Raw genomic sequence first — 18,336 nt, 5'->3', positions numbered from 1 at the left:
AATTTAGACAGCATTTTTTTTGTTCCCACAAGTGAAAGTGAAGTCCATGATGCATTTTAATTCTCTTCGCAACAGTTCGGCGCGGGACATAAACGATCTTCAGCTAAGGCCTATAAAAGGTGCACTTGACTTGCTTACACCACATCTCACTCATATCTACAATTTAGCTCTCTCCACAGGCGTTTTCCCAGCAAAGATGCAAATATCTAAAATAATAACAATTTTCAAAGGAGGCGATCGCAACAATTTATCAAACTATCGCCCAATATCCTTGCTACCTATCTTTTCAAAAGGACTTGAAAAAGTAATTCATATCCGCATCATCAATTTTTTTGAAAAGCACAATTTGTTAACACCGACACAATGCGGCTTTCGCAAAGGCAAATCCACAGAACTAGCATTGCTCACACAGAAAGAAATTATACTAAAAGCATTTGAAGAAAAAGAAGCAGTAATTGGCATCTACATTGATTTTTCTAAAGCTTTTGATCGTCTTAATCACATAACATTACTAAAGAAACTAGAAATATATGGAGTAAGGGGAACACCACTAGCACTTATAACATCATATCTACAACATCGAAGGCAAAGCGTTTCAATAGATAACAACATGTCATCATACAGACCTGTAACCACTGGCATACCTCAAGGAAGCATACTTGGCCCTCTCCTATTTAACATATACGTAAATGATATCACATCTGTTAGCCCTGTTCCACATTATATATTCTATGCAGATGACCCTACCTTATTATTCCACGAGCGTAACTTTCAATCCTTAGAGGCTGGTATTAACGCGATCCTTCAAGATCTCTACCAATGGAGTAAAGCGAACTCCCTGGACTCTAATACGAAAAAAACAAAGGCAGTCATGTTCACTCCCAGGCAATCGAAAGCACCACACTTCTTAAATATCACATTAGGATCCGAACCAATAGAATTTGTTGATTCAGTTAAAACACTTGGCGTATATCTGCACAAAAATATGCTATGGGACACTCACGTTAATTATGCTATAACAAAAATATCTAAATCTGTCGGAATACTAGCGAGGTTCCACTCTTTCCTACCACAAGCAATTAAACTGCACATATACAATGCCTTGATTCTATCACATATAAGTTATTGCTTTCTTGTTTGGGGGAGAACAACCGTCACAAATCTAAATCGTTTGCACGTACTCCAAAAAAAATCTATTCGGCATATCGTAGGGGTCGACTCGCAAGCCCACACAGGCGAATATTTTATGCAGCTTAATGTAACAAGGGTACATAATCTATACCTATATACATTGGCAAAAAGATACAAACAACAACTTCGTAAGAGCCAGCAAGAATTAAAATATATGGCACAGTTAACTCGAACAACACATGTACGTGATACACGCTTTTCAGAACCTTGGAAAGTTCCTTATTCCCGGACAAATTATGGGCAACAAATGCTACGTCATTCATTACCAACACTTTTAAACAATCTTTAACATAACGGAATTGACATTAACCACATTAGTATTTCAAAAATTAGGTCTTTCCTGTCGGAGCAAGCATCAGACAACCCATACTAATTAGTGCACCTGAAATAATAACATGCAATTCTGTTGCAAAACCGTTTGCCTTTATGAATATGTACCTATGCACGTTCCATTCTGTTTGTAAATTACTACAGTTTATTTTGTTCTGTCTTCGTACTTGCTGTACATATAAAAAATTGTTTAAGTTCCACAAGAGAGCTTTGTAAAACCACTCTATATTGTGTAACCTTGTACGTTTTGCTTGCTTTGTTTCATATTTCCATATTCCATGAGTATGCTTTATATAATGTCCACCTATGTGTCGTCACTGCATGCCATGTAAAAGGGGGCTTGAGCGCAATCAAGTGAACACGTTTCACTTTTTGCTCGAGCCTCCTCCGTTGATTTCTTTCTGACGGAAAATAAACTGCATTTGATTTGATTTGATTCTCAACGCCAATGTCAATTGGTTTCTTTTTGTGAGGTTTGACGTCGCGAACCGACTCGGGCATGGGGGATGCTATAGTGGAGGGCTCCGGACATTTTCGATCACCTGGGGCCCTTAGCGTGCAATATCACATAGAAGAAATTTTTCCTCTTTCGAAACTCCATCGCCGCGGCTGGGAATAAAACGCGTTTTTCCAGTCAGCATCCGAGCACTAAACTGATGAAGCCCAGCCGAAGCTCCAGATAGGTATAAGAAATATATTTAAGTTTTATTAAGTAGCATCATATTGCTCATCTAAATTAATGGCAACTAGATATACACATTGGGACGTTGCTTCTTTGAGAAAATGTGGGCCTTTCCAAAATAGTGGCTCCATGGAGTAAAGTTACGCCATCTCTGCGGCAATGATAGCATTCTATGCCATAATTTACGCTGCTCTCTGATTTGCGGCGTGTATCTGTTTGCAAGGGTATTTGGGGCTCGCTTGCGGTTACAAAGTCAAAGCAATTGAGACCATAGTATCTGTACAAATATCCCAGAGGGTGCCTTCTCCTTTAGGCACAGTAGGCAAAACGTTACCCTACCCGCGATTAGTCGTGAGGTACACATATATCATGACAAGTATATGGACTTCAGCTCTTGCTGAACCTTCATACTTACGTGGTGTCTGCTCCTTTGTGTCCAGCTCTTCAGGCTGTTTTGCGCATTTCCAATGCTGTCCTAAAGAAAAAGCTGGTCTAGTCTCACTGTAGGACACTTCATCCGATAAGGAATAAATCCGGAACTTCTTAGTGCGAAAGCCGTACTTCACAGGGTGAAACCCAAACGAGAATCTTGTGGCTTGCATAATTTTCATCATTATTATGAATACTTATGGCGCAAGAACATCTATGGTCAAAGTGCGCCATGGCCGAAGGTATTTTCGATTCTTCAAGGTGGGGTTAAAGACCCATTGTATAAGGATTTCTCCGCTGATAAGCCGGCCGCCAGGCCAGGGGAAAGCTTGTACCCATCGTATTACCTTTGGGTACCCGGCGGCACTGGGGTCAAACCATGCACCTCCCGCATGCGAGGCGGTAGCGCAATCACTTGGCCACTGCTGCTGTGTATGGCTATGAGGGTGCAGAAATAAAATAAGCAGTGCTGCGCCCCATGGTGGCGAGAACAGAGCAGCTTCGCTGGCCACTGCACGAGCACTATGCCACCGCCGGAGCCGTTCGCGCATCATGTTAAACTGCAACGCACTCTCGCGTGACGAATTAAATCGCCGTATCAAAAAAAAAACTTTCATCTGCCGCGCAAACAGACCAGATCAGCTTAACCTCGATTAGAGCTTGAATTTTATATCGCCGCCAGACGTTCCGACGCCCCCGAAAAGCGAAGCCATGAGCCAGCAAGGTTGATAAGTGTTCGCACGTCTATTCGGTTTGACAAGGTTAAACCCCTACCGCTTTTTTATTGAACAACATGAGAGGAAAGATCAGACGTCATCTTGATTGAACATAATAATGGACGCTAGGGCTATAGAGACCGACTGCACTTGTTACTGTGACGATGCCATGCAACGAAGAAAAGTGTAAGTGCACGTAAGTATAAAAACGGGCCACCTAAAGAGAATGGATGCGCGGGTTCAGAAATATTTTCGTTTTGGTTTTTTCTTTTGCCAGTTAATAGCACCCATGAAGGCATTTTTCTTACATGCATAACTTGCGCACTGCCTAAAATCAGGCCAACTGACCGCACGCACTTTCAATTTTTTTGTACTCTTCCACGCAGTTCCCTTCGAGCACATGCTCAATGTCATCGTCTCTATTTTCAACCTCAAAGCCAAGGATCTCCTCAAGGGAGCACTGGACACATTCTCGCAAGCTGAAAATTCTTCTCTTTATCTGGATCACGTTGGTAAGAATGAATTTGATGGGAGTTCTAATGCCCAGGCGTGTGATGTTATGCAGGCTGCCTTTTTATGTTGTTCAAGGAAGCATCTCCTGTTTGCTGGTATCTCATGACGCGACTGATTTCCATATAACAGTACCTATTTCTGGGCTAGAGGGTGTAACATTGTGTAATAAAAGTTAAAAAACAGCGCTAATTTTTACACAAACCACACAGAAAGACCAGACAGGATGGGCGCTGTCCTTTCTGGTCTTTCTTTGTGGTCTGTGTCAAAATTAGCGCTGTTTTTATCTTTTGTTACACAATGATTTTCATATCATTTCGTTAATAGGTTCGCATCTACAGACTGCCTGTCCTTTACTTATTTTTGAAGAGAGACATGAGTAAGCAAACGGAGCAGATTGCAAAGCCCTTCTTGCATTGTGGATACAGTTCTGAGGAAAAAAAATGTATTATCGGGTGAATAAAGTGACCACGTCGGTCGAGCTAGTTTGAATATTAAGCAGAATGCATTTCAGAAACTAGAAGAGAAGAATAATCAGGACAGACTCTTCAGTAAATGTCCAAGCTTTCTCCTCCTTCTTTCGTTTCAACTTTTGTACACGTCCTTGAGCGGTTCCCATAAAGTTTTTAAAGAGGACTTTGCAGCCTATTACTCCTGCAACTAAACTGCTTGTGAACGATGACTTCACCACATATTGTACATATTTGCATAGATATTTGTTTCCACGAAGGCTATGAGCATACGGTCAGAGCGTAGAAGTAAATGTAACTAAAACAAATTTAAGGCATTGTTCTAGCGAGCGTTGCAGCTTGGTGCTGAGTTCTACAAGCAAAAATGTTACGTTATCTGCTACGTCGAGACGATTTCATTTCTTGGTATTTTTCGGACAGCGCTTTTTCATATGATGCAAAAGAGCCGCCGACATTAACACGTGGCGTGGCTAAAAAAGCAAAAGAGGATCGCTGAAGGCGATCCTAAGTGCCGCTTAAAATTCTTTTCCTTTTAAAACTTACCCCGCCGCCAAGTTGTTAACAGCGCATCTTACGAAATTTGACGCCAAACAATGACTCGCAGAACGGTAAATATATGAAAATTTAGGCAATGCCTTGTAAGTTACAGCAATTTGCAAGAGATTGGCGTTGTGTGCGAAACAGCATGGAAAATCACAATAAATACAGTAGTCCCAAAGGCGAACAACGACGTGATCGGGAAACAGGACGATCGCTTGATTAGCAGGAGGTTTTATTTCACTAGTGCCCCTTGTGTAGTTCATTTTCACTCATACTCCAATGCACTGGCTCTATAAAGTTACGTGCCAAAAGACATCAATCAAGAAGAGGGACCATCACAGGTGTTTACAGACGTTATTAAGGCGACAACTGGGGATAATTGGTATTCCATAGCTGTAGTACAAATAGGCTGAGTGTAACAATCACAGCACGAGACACGACTGGACGAAGTGAAGCTATCAACTGAAATTTATCTTGGAAAATAGGACATAAAAAAACTAAATCCTTCAAGGACCATGCGCAAGATCCTTTTCACGCGTAAATGGCATGAGCTATTTTCGAAAAAAAAAAGCCATCTCCCTAGCCGATAGCAGCATTGAAGGTGTGCTGGCGCAACCTTCGCTACAATTAGCTTTGAAGAAAGCCTCAACAATTTCTCTGCTGACTTTGCCTGAGCGCATGGCCAGCACATGTGTTTTTTTAGACGTAGTTTTCTTTTTTGCAAGGATCGCAAACTTTAGTGATCTGCACGGGTGCCTGGACCACTGATAGTGCCCCGGTTTTTTGAGTGCTGCAATCTAACGTTTAACAGCGGCCAAGAAAGGATTGCTGTAGACTACACCCGTTTGGCAGCGCACAAACGGTGCTTTATATTGTTGAGCACACGAACTGCGGCTGCCTTGCTTCTTGATCCTGTTGACCCTCTGGCACAAGGATTTCAGTTTTTTTTTTTTGGAGCAGAGAAATCTACTTTTACGTTATGCCCGCTACCGATGTTTTTGATGCGATGCGAGGTCTTATGAACATATGGAATGACGACTGGGCTTACTCTTTTGTTCACGCTCTACAGCCGGTGGGCGCTTTCTTTTGAACCTATTCTGGCAGTCCTCCGCTACAAATCTTCTAACGTCTGCTGGGAAGTTACTTTTCGAAAGCCTGTCAACTTGTCGGTCTAAGATTTTTTCTTCAAATTCCTCAGCAAAGAAAGCTTGCTTGCACCTTGTGGTTGCTAGACTTCATCATCTCGTACAGGCATGTCTTTGACAAGCCCCTTTCAACCACATTTGAATGGCCTGATTCGAATTTTAGAAGTGGCTTCTCGCTCTTAACCATGTACAACCAGCACGTGTGATCATCTCCTGGGATTCTGCAAATGTTTAAAAATTGGCGACAGCGATCTTTTGGAACCTCCGCTATGAACAATATGCCTTCGCGCGGCGCTTCGAAATACCCCCAACCGCTTCCGGCTCAATCACGTGGCTCACTGGTGCGAGGAGTAAGAATTCATCCACGTAATGGAAGCACTTGGCAAACCCACGACTCATAAGCTCTTGTTCCAATGGTCTGTCAGCTAGCCCTAAACCCAGGCCTGAAACGATAGGCGCAGTACACGAGCGTGCAAAGACTCCTTTGCAGTGAGTGTATAGCACACCTTCATGCTGAAAAAACAAACTTCTTAAATACACTTGAAGCAAATCAAGGAAGGAATGCGGCTAAAGACGTCCCACAAGAATTATGAAATCGCACGAGGCCATATTTTTCGATGCCGGCTTTAACCGGGTTCTGCACCGGACTATGTCCAATGTTACAATAAATATCCGTTGCTTCAACGGAAATGCTTCCAGAGAAGGCGCCTTCTTTAAAAAGTCAATCACCTCAGTAGAGTCACCTTCAACGGATCGTCGATTGGAAGAACGCCCAGATGCGTGTGTAAGAAGTCCGCCACCACCCTCTGCCATGAGCACTAGTCCTTGACGATGACTCTGGGGGGACATGTCTAGAAATGCCATTTCACTCCCGCAAAGCCCTTCAGTGGTATCACTGGTAATGTTGTCTCCTGGTTTCTTGACAAAATATGCTTCTACAAGTTCTCGTTTTCTTTTTTCACGGCTGTTCAGTAACACTTTACAGTCCGACAAGCGAGGACCGCTGGTGACCCGATTCTTCATCGTGCATGCTGGGCAGTTGTGTGGAAGATACGAGTCGTTTTTTTGCTAGTGAATTCTGGCAATCACTCAACCGATCAATAAGACGTCCGGTTTGCCTAACGTATACCTTGTCGTATGTAAGCGGGAACTCATTTACAACTGCTTTCTTGCAGGTTGCGTGGGGCTTTTCGTGTTTTACCTGACACTCTTGCACTTTCATTTTCCTACCAATTTGTGAGCAAAAGACGGTGAGCTTTTGAGCGGAGCAGAGAATACTACGTCTGCCCATAACCTATTAGCCACCTTCTTTATGTTGTGAGAGGCTTGGTGAACGTAAGGTACGACCTCCGGCCTTCAACGCTTCCTTCCATCTTGTGCTGTTCGCACTCGTCATGTTCCCTTACTTCGTCCGTGTTCCCCTTTTGCGCCACTATGTCTTTCCTGAATATGTAGCAACACGTCCAGCTACAAGTGCCTCAATGAGAATCAAAATTTTGGCTGGTTAGCCTATGGCTTGACGCGGTTAATTCAGAGAGAAGCTCTCATTGGCTCGGTACCTGCTATGGCTGTCGTTCGGTTTCTGAGTTACATGGGATATCTGTAACTGACACTAAATACTAGTTACAGAACAGTGGGGCTGCGTTGTTAGTGCCTTATTTGTTTATTTTTCGCTGCATAGTGCACCGCTATATTATGAAGCTGGTCGTGTGTTTCTTAGTCTTCGTTTCCTTCTTGGTGCAAAGGTTGCACAGACCGTTATCCCTGAATATATTACTTAAACATCTTTTCTCTGCAAAATGATAGAGAATAACAGGTTGTCTCGAACAGCAGTGGGTAAACCAGATCTGAAAAGTGTCGTTCATACCTCAGCAGGAGCTTTTTTTTAACTCATGAAATGCATAATACGAGTACCCTAACATGATAGTCATATTTAGAAATTATGTTTTGAAATTAAAGCGCAGATTATCTTGAAAATTGGAATTGGTTTCACGGGTACTTCAGAAACAACTTTCAAATGCAACATTTACAGAAAGGAAAAATTAGCGCTGCAATCTTTTTCAGAGGTATACTGTCGACAAATCGCCGGTAGTCTGTAAGAATTCGTTGCCATGTTGTAATGACAAATACAAAAAACATTTAGCATAGTGTGTGCAGCCTGTGCTGCTGCTTACCGCGCACCGCTCGTCGTAACTGCGCATGCGTCAATCTGCCAGAGGGCGGCAGGTAGCACCAGGTGCCGGCCAGCTGCGCGCGGTGTACACCCACCGCTTAGGCATCAGGCAGCACGTGCGCACTTAGAATACACGGTAAGCAGCAGCGGCTGTAGTTCTGGTGCGCGCAATGCGAAATTGCTCTGTTACTTCCACTGAAAACTTCAAAGGGGTAAACAACTATAATGTAAAAGTCAACGCAACTAACCATTGTCTCATGGAAACTCCGCGCGTCGATGGCATTTTTTGGGCGCAGACAACTGAAGCTCTATTAGATCACCGTTCACTTCAAAACAATGTTCAGATTTCATTTCAAAGCTAAAATCACGAATTTTGAACATCAAGCGGGAAATATATAAATCAAACTTTCGCAGGAATAAATGGTCAATACAAATGACACAATTAATACTGAAGACACTAACTGGATTGAATGTCTTCACCCTGCTTTGAACGTGCCTGATTCAGCGTGCTTTTATCAGTTCACCACGTTTCTACCTGGTGCAATGTCTTGGACTTTTCACCCATCATGTGGAGAACAGAGATTTAGGCTCAGGTCTGCTTGGCCTTATACAATTTAAAGGCTGACCATTGCCCCTTTTACTTCACAATAGGCAGACTTGGTAGCAGCAAACTTTTTCGGAAATTACTTTAATGACAGAAATTATGAAAAGTCAACATATGCATCTGCCTGATATTGTCTGGATCCCAAATTTGATTTCTAAAAATTGAAAAGAGAGTTGCGTACGCTACATTTTGGCTGAGCGTAAAAAATAAAAAAAACTTCACGCAATAAGAGGAGAGTCGCCCGTTTGTAAAAAGAGATTTTATGTACCCTTTAGCGGAAATTGGCCTTTTCGGTTTGAAGCCAAAGGTGATAATTTGGAAATATTTCAAACTTGCTTTGCATTCGTCCTTTGCATTAAGCACTGCAACGAAGAAAAATATAATACAATCTGTGCGCAGGCTTCGACGTCAGTGGCTACAACTTTCTCGACGACATCGCTAGCACCTACAAAGAGTTGGGAATCGACAGACACAGATGGCAAGGTGACGGTACAATCAACTGTTTGATGAAGATCTACCCGTCACTTCGGATGTCCTTTGTGACAGAGCGGCGAACTGCAGAGAACTCTACCCGAAACTACGTAGACAAGGCTTATGTCTGGACCGTCGATGACACTGGAACCATCAGGCGATACCTGAGGTGGTCCATTTTTTTCTAGCTTGTTGATAGATGTCAATTCGCGGTCGAACGCTTATATATTTACAGTAAGGTTCCAAAATTGAGAGGCTGCATTGGGTTTGACAGGAATAGCCGCCCAATAGTCGACTGCGCTGATGGCATCCTTGTCGTCGAGTGAGTGCAGAAAGTTTGTAGATGTCCAAATTGAGCAAATGGTGTGAAATGTTCATTTAGCGGTAAGAATATGGTCCTAGCACTTACTATATAGATCGGAATTTGATGAAAAGTACAACCTAGTCCCTTACACCGCCCCCCATACCATATGTAGCAGTTTTAGTTGGTCATTCTACAAGTAAAAGCTAAAGCAGAAACGGCCACTCAGACTCTAGCCGCCGGGGGCTTGCAGCTGCACTGAAGAATCATTTTCGACCTAGCAGCCCTTGAACCTCAAATGTAATCAGTTCTTTTTCGCCAGGCTGCTGCGCTCCCCATAAGACACTATTCCGCCTTTCACCGCCAGCAGTAATTGTGAATTCGTGCTCGATCAATGGCATTACTGGCGCGAAGATACACGAGGCGCCGTTTGCTACACTGACTTGTGCTCGAAGGTTGTTACATCGTATTCCTGTTGATACATCTGACACTGCTGCGATGGCGCTGAACGCATAATATGCACGACTTCCATTGCACAACTATGTCGAAGGGCTCATGTTCCTGAAGAATAGCGTGAAGTTTGACAAGGACTTAAGGAAAACACATAGACGGGCGCTGATGGTCTTCCTTCGGTCCTTGTTCAAGTTCGCACTGTTCTTCAGAAAATTATATCGGTTCTCCCAAGCATCCGCTTGAAGCGGTCATGTCTTCAGTATTTGGTGGACGTTAAAGATCACCAGCTTGTCTTAATCAACCAGAGACTATTAACTACGGCGCATCTTAAAGTGTATGGTGTTGCCTTGGAACGTACAACGTTCAAGGTAATCATCGAAATCATGAGCTGACTTACGTTCACTACGGCACAAAGCGCTCTACTACACCTCTCGAATTAATCCTGTCCTTTGCCTACTCAGCCCACCTTATCTCTGATTCTTGCTATGCACATCCACCCTCATATTTATCTGACATTTGCAGCGTTTACGTGCTCTAGAAATCGACTCGTTTCCTAGTAGGGACCAGCTATTATTTTCTCTTGATTTACGGTTGCGATCGATTACCACTTTCCATTTTTGATTTCCACTAGGATATAATTACAGCGTTTCTTCTATAACACATTTTGGTCTCCTATCTCATTACGTGGCCCTCACAATTTTCCATAGCTTGCCGCGATGTGTTTAATTTATTTCAAGCATTTCTTGCTTCGAGAAGAGACATCTCTAACATTCGTGTATTCCAGATTTGCGGTCATTCCTTTCTCTTACTACAGGGGCAACAAAACAAATTCGAAGAGAGGCGCGCTCCGCTGTGTGCACTTCTTTTCATGGTGCTTGCATCTTGGTCGCAACAGAAATATGGTGGAATCGTCTATGATGTATTATGGATGATTCTAATGTCTTTTTCTACTATATAGCCCAAATTTATTCTCTGACAGCTTCAAATTTTTTGTTTTCTATTGTAGACTGGTCTTCCCTTCTCATACGTCTGGAGAGCACTATATTGCTCTTAAGTTTAGTTTTCAGATACACGGTTCGGCTGCTCCCGCTTTAGTCGTCATCCGTACTCTCAGTAGTGCGTGCTTTCATTTCCTTAGTTGGAAGATATGATCAGCAAATCGGGTGAAAAATTATCATACATTAACTGTTATCCTGAAGGCAGTTCTCTGACCAGGCCGCAAAAATCATTGTACCAACGAAGGGAGATCACTGCCAAAGTCGGCATCAACGGCGGTCCAACACTGGCATTTAAGGAAAGCGGTACCATTTTGTCAGTTTGGGCCGACAATTAAGCCCCATACCCAGATGTTTTGATTTAATCTAACATTTCACTGTAGCAATCAACATAAATTCAGATTATCCGACGGCAGTCCAAAACCTTTTCTATTAACGTTTTTGCTAACGTCAAAAGCGTTCCCCTTTGGTTTTCTACGGCAGTACTAAGTTTTCTACGTCAGTCTGAACTGTTCAATGCTTCCACTGAAAACTCTTTAAAAGAATGATTTCGCTACATAACTGTCAATATTGCTGTTAAAGTATCTTGCATTTTTCTGAATCCCAAACTCCTATCAGAAATTTCTGGGAGTGATTAGCAGAGCACTCAACCGATCGCGCCGCCAACGCTGGCCTGTCGTTCGTTGCGCTACATGGGCCAATGTTTTGAGATTGGCTTTCCAGTTTTCGAGCATTGGCAAGCAGCTTTAGAAAATCGGCATCCAATCTTCGAAAGTAGGGACCCATTTTTTAAATATCGGCAAGTGCAAAAGAAGCAACAACCCAGCCAAACACTGGAATTGTGGATCTACCATGCTACCCAGCAAATAATAATTCTAAAAAAGAACACGCTATTGCATCTACTTACAAAGGACATGCATTAGCGCACGAACAACGGCTTGCACACCGTCAGCCATCCTGGAGAGGAAGAGAAAGGAAGGCTGAAGAAGAAGGTGGCAGGTGCTGTAGGAAAACGTCTCAAGTTTAGTGCTGTAATGGTGATTCAGGTAGGACAACACAGCTTGGCACGCTGCTGTGGCACGTCTGGGGCATCCATAAGTTGCTTAATGGTGCTGTTCACTATTGAACTGATGAGTCATGTCTGAAATACTTGGTGCCGTCCTCTTGCAAGAACACTTTGGCACTCTATTCCTCGTCTAGCTCTTCCACGATTACCTCATGATACCTGGAACCTGTAAGAAGAAGCATGATGTGGTCATGATGAGGCGAAGTACTGTCATCGTAGGAGCAAGACAAATATACTTAAGAAACACTTCATTTTCTGAGACGCTACGCGCGTGAAGGTACTCCAAGACAATTTACTAGATAACTTTTATATGATGCGTAAGAAATATTACCATATTTCAAAAATTGGTACTGAACTTACTAACTATTCCTTGTATTTAACGGTTGATTTCTAATATTGTTTGACGCGTGGCACTCCCTAAAATATTATCAAAGTATCAAAAGCAAATCAATCTGGGATTTAAAGCAAATGGACGTATAGTTTTATTTTATTGTAGCTGTGTACCTCTAAGTTGTGAGTTTTCTTCTTTTATTCAAGTAAAGTTATGGCACAGGTTGCAGAATCGCCGTCAATTCCCATAAAAAGAACATCTTTGAACAAGGTTTCCTTTATGTGTGGTGAAAACGATGGCTTGCACAGTTCTGCAAAATAAGCAACCCGCAGGAAAATGAGGGTAAGTATGTTGTCGGAAAAATCTAAGCAGTTTATCTCCGTCGCTTCGCGTGGATGCAAAATAGGAAATAAAACTCTGCCTTCAGAACTACAAGAAAACACTCATCTGACTGTCCTTAGATATCACTTTATTTTTCACAGACTAAACTAGGCAAAATTAGCTGGAAAGAGAAATTCTCCATTCAGCAGTACGCCAGCAAGTACACAAGCCAAAATGAACCAGCACGGAAGTATTACACGTATGCTTACCGAATATGCCGGTAGTCGAAGAATAAGCGGTTCTGATTTCTATTGTGCGTAATGTGAAGATGACAAACATCTTCCCGAACGCATCGTATGTTATATGACATGACATTCCAGCTCGCTGATGGACACGGGGGCTAATGTGTAGTGAATTACCCTTGCCAGAAACGAAATGTAAAGTTCTTACCATTCGGGCAGCATTGGATTGCGCACTTCGTGAAGCCAGACATTTCGCAGTGAGAGAAGGTACAGAGGAGTCGTTTTCATGCTTTGAATTATTTTTTTCCTGTCGGAACAAATAAAAGAGTCCTGTAGTCAAAGCAACAATCTTTCCGAAAGTTCTATCCATTTCCTAACGTATTTCAGGATAAAAGGATGGTAGTACTTACATATAAGATCTTGCAGGCCAGGGTACTGTACTACGTCCTAGCTCTCATAACATAGACGCGGCTTTTCGCTTGCGCAGACTACGAAAGGCGCAAGTTCAGCGCACATGCTTTCTAGTCGTGCTGTACGTACGGCCACGGTGCCAGCCACAGGCAAGACTTTACGATTAAAGGCAGCGGCGTGGTGATCCATCGCGCTATTCGAAGGCACGTGGTGAGGGAGACAACCACTGAGCGTGATGAGAAGGACTTAGGGTCATTATATTTTCTGGAGTTTTTGTTGCCTCAAGAGGTTTTGCAGCTGAATTGAATATCGTGAAAGGGTGCATGAGTGGAAAAATGCGTAGCTGCGCGTGAGAAAAAAAAAACAGGTTGGATAAAGAGTGCATAAAACACAAGAAAAAGCGTTTCGCGTGCTGGGGGCTAGCTAGCACGCTTCATAGCAAAATGCGCGGCTGGGAAAAAAAGTGGCGAGATATGGACAAAGGAGAGAGAATGAGTTACGGCGAAACACGTTCAAAGGATAGACAGTTTTGCCTGAGCGATAAGGATGTCGTTCGCCAGTTTTTTTAGCGGAGCTACACTATAATAGCGCGACGCAATCTTTAGTACTGCATCGATTTTCAACTGCTGATTTGAAAGATTTCAAATAAAGAAAATTAAAAGCCAACAAAACGGATTAGCAACTATTTTTGATGCTTTTCCTTAAAAAAGGCTTGTTTTGAATTAATCAAAATCTACCAGTAAATAAGTGAACAATTTACCAAGAGCAATCTCTTATTAAAAAAATGGTAAACCACAATAAAATGCACATAAAACAACATTTTAGAATACCATGATTGCCAGCCAAGGAACGAAACAGGAAATCGAAGAGAACAAGAAGATGCCTAAATACAGAGCACAATGTACAAAGCATAGGAACCTACTAGCACGCATCCTAGTGCGTTCATGAGGCTGGCCTAATATTTCGCATCAGCGCAAAGTATAATTTTTGGCGACGTAGGCCCTCGTCGGGGCGCGCGAGCGCCCAACTGCAGGCACAAATAAAGTTTGCTCCAATCCAATTCAATTCAAATTACAAAGCCATTGCTTTGGTTATGGCCGTTGCTTAAACTGCGCACGAAGTCGGTACCATCGGCACCAAGCAATTACGTTTGATTCTGCATCTTCCTTACGCATGCATCCGCCGGGCAGTTTGGCAGTGAGGTATGTAGAGAGAAGGAAAAAATGTTTTTTAATTAAGTAATTTACTGAAATGTAACCTATTGTTTTTAAAGAAGCGCATTTGGGCTGGCTTCCATATACTGAGATGAGACAAGCTTATACAGGTCTTACGTTACTTAGAGAGCTTAAGCCAGTTTTTACGCGTTCTAAAATTTTAAGCTCCCAAGATGGTTATCTAGACAATGAAATTACGTTGTATGCTGTAGCAATACTGAGTGGTGGCGTGCCATTTTAAAAGACGGCACAACGTTGACCAACCTTTGCCAGTAGACTTTGAATATTGTATGAGTGATGGCTAGTTAACATAACCAATTATGGCATAACCAATTATGGCAAAGAGCTGGGTAGCCTGAGATAATATGACACATGACTTCCAGGTTTAAATGATCACACAGGCAATAGTGGCAAAAATCTAGAAACACTGTCTAGCTTGTCCCATGACTGCCAGACTATCATGATGGCAGTAAAAATACTGGGGATGCGATGTAAAACCACGACCAACATTGGACACGTTAAAGGCTGGAATAGGCAATATTAGCAACACATCGGCAACTGCAGGCCTCTTTAGGGCCAAGCTTTAATTTGGGTCTTAATTTCGCTACACGCCTTGTGCTACATGCGTCGTTACCTCCAGTAAACACGGGGCGAAGATTAGTCAACAGATCGCCTCTTTCTGCCTGACGCCATAAGTGGTCAAGGCGCTGTCACTTTCTGCTCATGTAACTTAACTCAGTGTGCAGTCTCTGAAGATATTTGACAACCAAGCTTTATTAGCTGCCATGAGGTTTGAGGCGCGTCGCTGGTGGAACGCATCACAGTACTTCAATGTCTCGTCATGTGATTGGTATTGTGACTTCACGGTAACATCCTAAGGTCACGAAAAAGCAAAAACAGAAATCGCGAAAGCACGGCCAGGTAAAATACTATTAAGGAAGCAGAGTTTTAAAGGATTTTAGTACCGTTTTACAGGCCTCTTCTATGCCTCGGTTACACACTGTCTCGATCATTGCTGATGCGTCCGCTGAATAAAGTGCTTACAAGTAATAAATGAAAGCTGTATACAAGGATTTCTTTATATTCCAGGTATTTCTCTATCAGCTTACTGCTAATGCATATGTGATATAATGCCGAGTTCTCTTTCCGAAACCAAGCCTGATTTTTTTAATTGAAAAAGGTCCAGTGGCGGCTCCGGTTTTCTTACGTTTGCCTTAATGAGTAGCTTCTAATTGAAGGGAGGTAAGCAGATATGTCCAATGGTGAGATGGTCTTTCCATTCCGTTTCTTATTGCATCGAAAAAATATTGCCGTCCTTTCATGGCAAGGACAGGCTAGCGGTATTAAGGAATTGCGTAGACAGAGTTGCAAACTTTCCTTGCGCAATGTCTCAACCATCCTTCATAGATATGACGTTACGTAATTCTCAGCCGCCAGCCAATTCTCCCCCTGCATTGCTTCTGAGGGAGTCTATTTTTTCTTTGGTTGTCGGTGCAATATCTAATTACTTGACTCACAGCTTCGAGCATTAGCGTTATGATTACTGATGATACTGTGCAGACGGTTGTAGATTTCTTCGGCTGAATAAATTATCTTAACCACACCGCTAATGGTATTGCCCTTCTGTGATTGTGGGTACATCTGATTTTCACCAATGCATATATAATTTTTTCTTTACCGTCTTTAGCTGCTTATATTCGTTAAGGCATACTGAATCATGTATCCGTTGTACTTACTTATCATATCTGTAATAAACTTTCACCTACTTAACATATGGCTCACCTCTGCCAGGTAAAATTTATTTCTAGGAATCAAATCCTTCATTCATCATCGAGTTTAATCGCACATTTCTTTAAAAGCGCTGCCACTACCTCCCTTGCTACCCGAAAGACTATCTTAATTGGGCATTTCAGAATTATTTCGTTCGGCGACTTTTCCTCGCTAGCATACTGAGGTCGTTACTTCACTTAAAGCGCAATATCTGCCTGCGAATAAAATCTTAAGCTGCTCTACTTTCTCACCGTAACAAATTTACGTACCTATTCTGCTCTCTTTTTCTCTGCTTTTTATCCGAATCTAAGGTCATTATAAACCTGACCTTCCTATGGTCACATCTCCCCTTGCCTTGAACGACACATTTTTCAACGCCAGGATAGGCGCACAATACTGCCCCGAATACGAGATGAAAGTAATAAAGAGGTGGCGTAGTGGAGGGCTCCGGAATAATTTAGACCACCTGCGAATCATTAACGTGCACTGGCATCGCACAGCACACGGGCACCTTTGCGTTTCGCCTACTTTGAAACGCGGCCGCTGCGGTCAGGTTCGAACCCGGGCACTCCAGATCAGAAGCCGAGCGCCCTAAACACTGAGCCACCGCAGCGGGTCATTGTTTGATGAAAAAAAAAACATTTCTGCGCAAAATGGCAACTACTAGGAAATAGAAGCCGAAGTCGAATTGCTTAATGTCCTGTTTCTTATACTTCATTATTGTGCTTAACAGCTATTTCCTTTTCGTAAAACGCACCATACACTAGCTGAGTAACCTATACGATATTCTTCATTATATAGGCCGCAAGAATTTACTGTTCACAGAAAAGGAGGCTGATTTTCCAATTTTCGCTAACCTGAAGATAGTTTTTCGGTAGGTTGAAGCTATGTTGAAAATGAATGCACATATAGGTGAAAAAAGCATATTCGTGCTACGGGGCAAGCAGCAGCTGGAAGGTAAGGGTGCATTTTGACCATGTGGGATTCCTTGACGTGCAACTGAATTGCAGTATATGGGCTTTTTCGCAAGCGTTTTTTCAGTGAAATGCAATCTGTGCATCCTTGTAAGGAGTCTCCGTAGTTGTGCTCAGAAAAAACTCGGAATGGGCTATGAACTGTTTCGGTGACATCGCAGGCATGTTTACTGCTGGCGTGTTCGGCTTTTGAAAGATTCATTGGGTGAATTTGCTTTTATTGTGAGGTAATAGTGAAGTTTCGTTATGCATGATGCGGGCATAACTTCTAACCTGCAGAGTTTATAAGCAGAGTAGCAATTTCGTAAATTTCTTAGATACAATATACTGATCAAAAATGTTATGTGCTTAATCACCACTTATGGTTAATCATTACCGGCAATGGTCTTGTGAAATAGTGGCTGAGTACCAAATACAGGCAGAAGCCATGCTCAAGAAGTTACAAGGTTAACTCAGCGACGTAAGGACATACCGTTTACCTTGTGTCTCAAGCATTGAAACATAAGTGCCCATGATTTTGTTTCTTTTTTCTCCTCAGAAATGACGTCGACGGCTTCGTAACCAACAAACCAGGCAACGTATTCAAGGTTCTCGCGGAAGATCCATTTTCTAGCAGCTACAGGCTTGCAACCAGCGATGACAATCCGTGGCAGCGGATCCCTTGAGCACCATATTTTAAAGCAGTGCTCTGATGGAAGCCTTAGGAACACAATCAAATAAACACGTCGGTAAAGCATTCACGACAACTTTACGTCATACGTTGAGAGTCTTGGGCAAGAAACAAAAACTTTCCCAAGAGGCCGCTTTGAACACACGTTATTTCTTAAGCGATTCGAAAGTTGGCCAAGTGGGGGCTTGTAATCATCGCTACAACGCAAAACACGAATACAAGACGGATACACACGCACAACTCCATGCCTGTGCGCTCGTCTCGTGCACGTCTTTTGAGCTATAGCGATATTGACTTGAATGTTCTCCCTTCTTTCGGGCATTAGGA

The 18,336-nt window shown here is 42.6% G+C and overlaps 1 protein-coding gene across 7 annotated transcripts in view; it reads left to right on the top strand.

Moving 5' to 3' along the window:
• The window catches only part of LOC144103988 (dermonecrotic toxin SPH-like), an 82,123-nt gene extending 64,046 nt beyond the window's left edge, over nt 1–18,077 (top strand). For all 7 annotated transcript variants that reach the window (XM_077636746.1, XM_077636744.1, XM_077636745.1 and 4 more), the window contains 3 exons: nt 3,735–3,860; nt 9,190–9,430; nt 17,878–18,077. In XM_077636746.1, coding sequence (XP_077492872.1) covers nt 3,735–3,860; nt 9,190–9,430; nt 17,878–18,004 — 494 coding nt within the window. In that variant the 3' untranslated portion in view covers nt 18,005–18,077. The remainder of the gene's footprint in view (nt 1–3,734; nt 3,861–9,189; nt 9,431–17,877) is intronic.
• Nucleotides 18,078–18,336: the final 259 nt, after the last annotated feature.

This window comes from Amblyomma americanum, chromosome 9 (assembly GCF_052857255.1).
Source record: "Amblyomma americanum isolate KBUSLIRL-KWMA chromosome 9, ASM5285725v1, whole genome shotgun sequence".
NCBI classification, from domain to species: Eukaryota; Metazoa; Arthropoda; class Arachnida; order Ixodida; family Ixodidae; genus Amblyomma; species Amblyomma americanum.
Note: the sequence above shows the minus strand (reverse complement) of the source record. Positions and strands in the feature narration are given on the sequence as shown.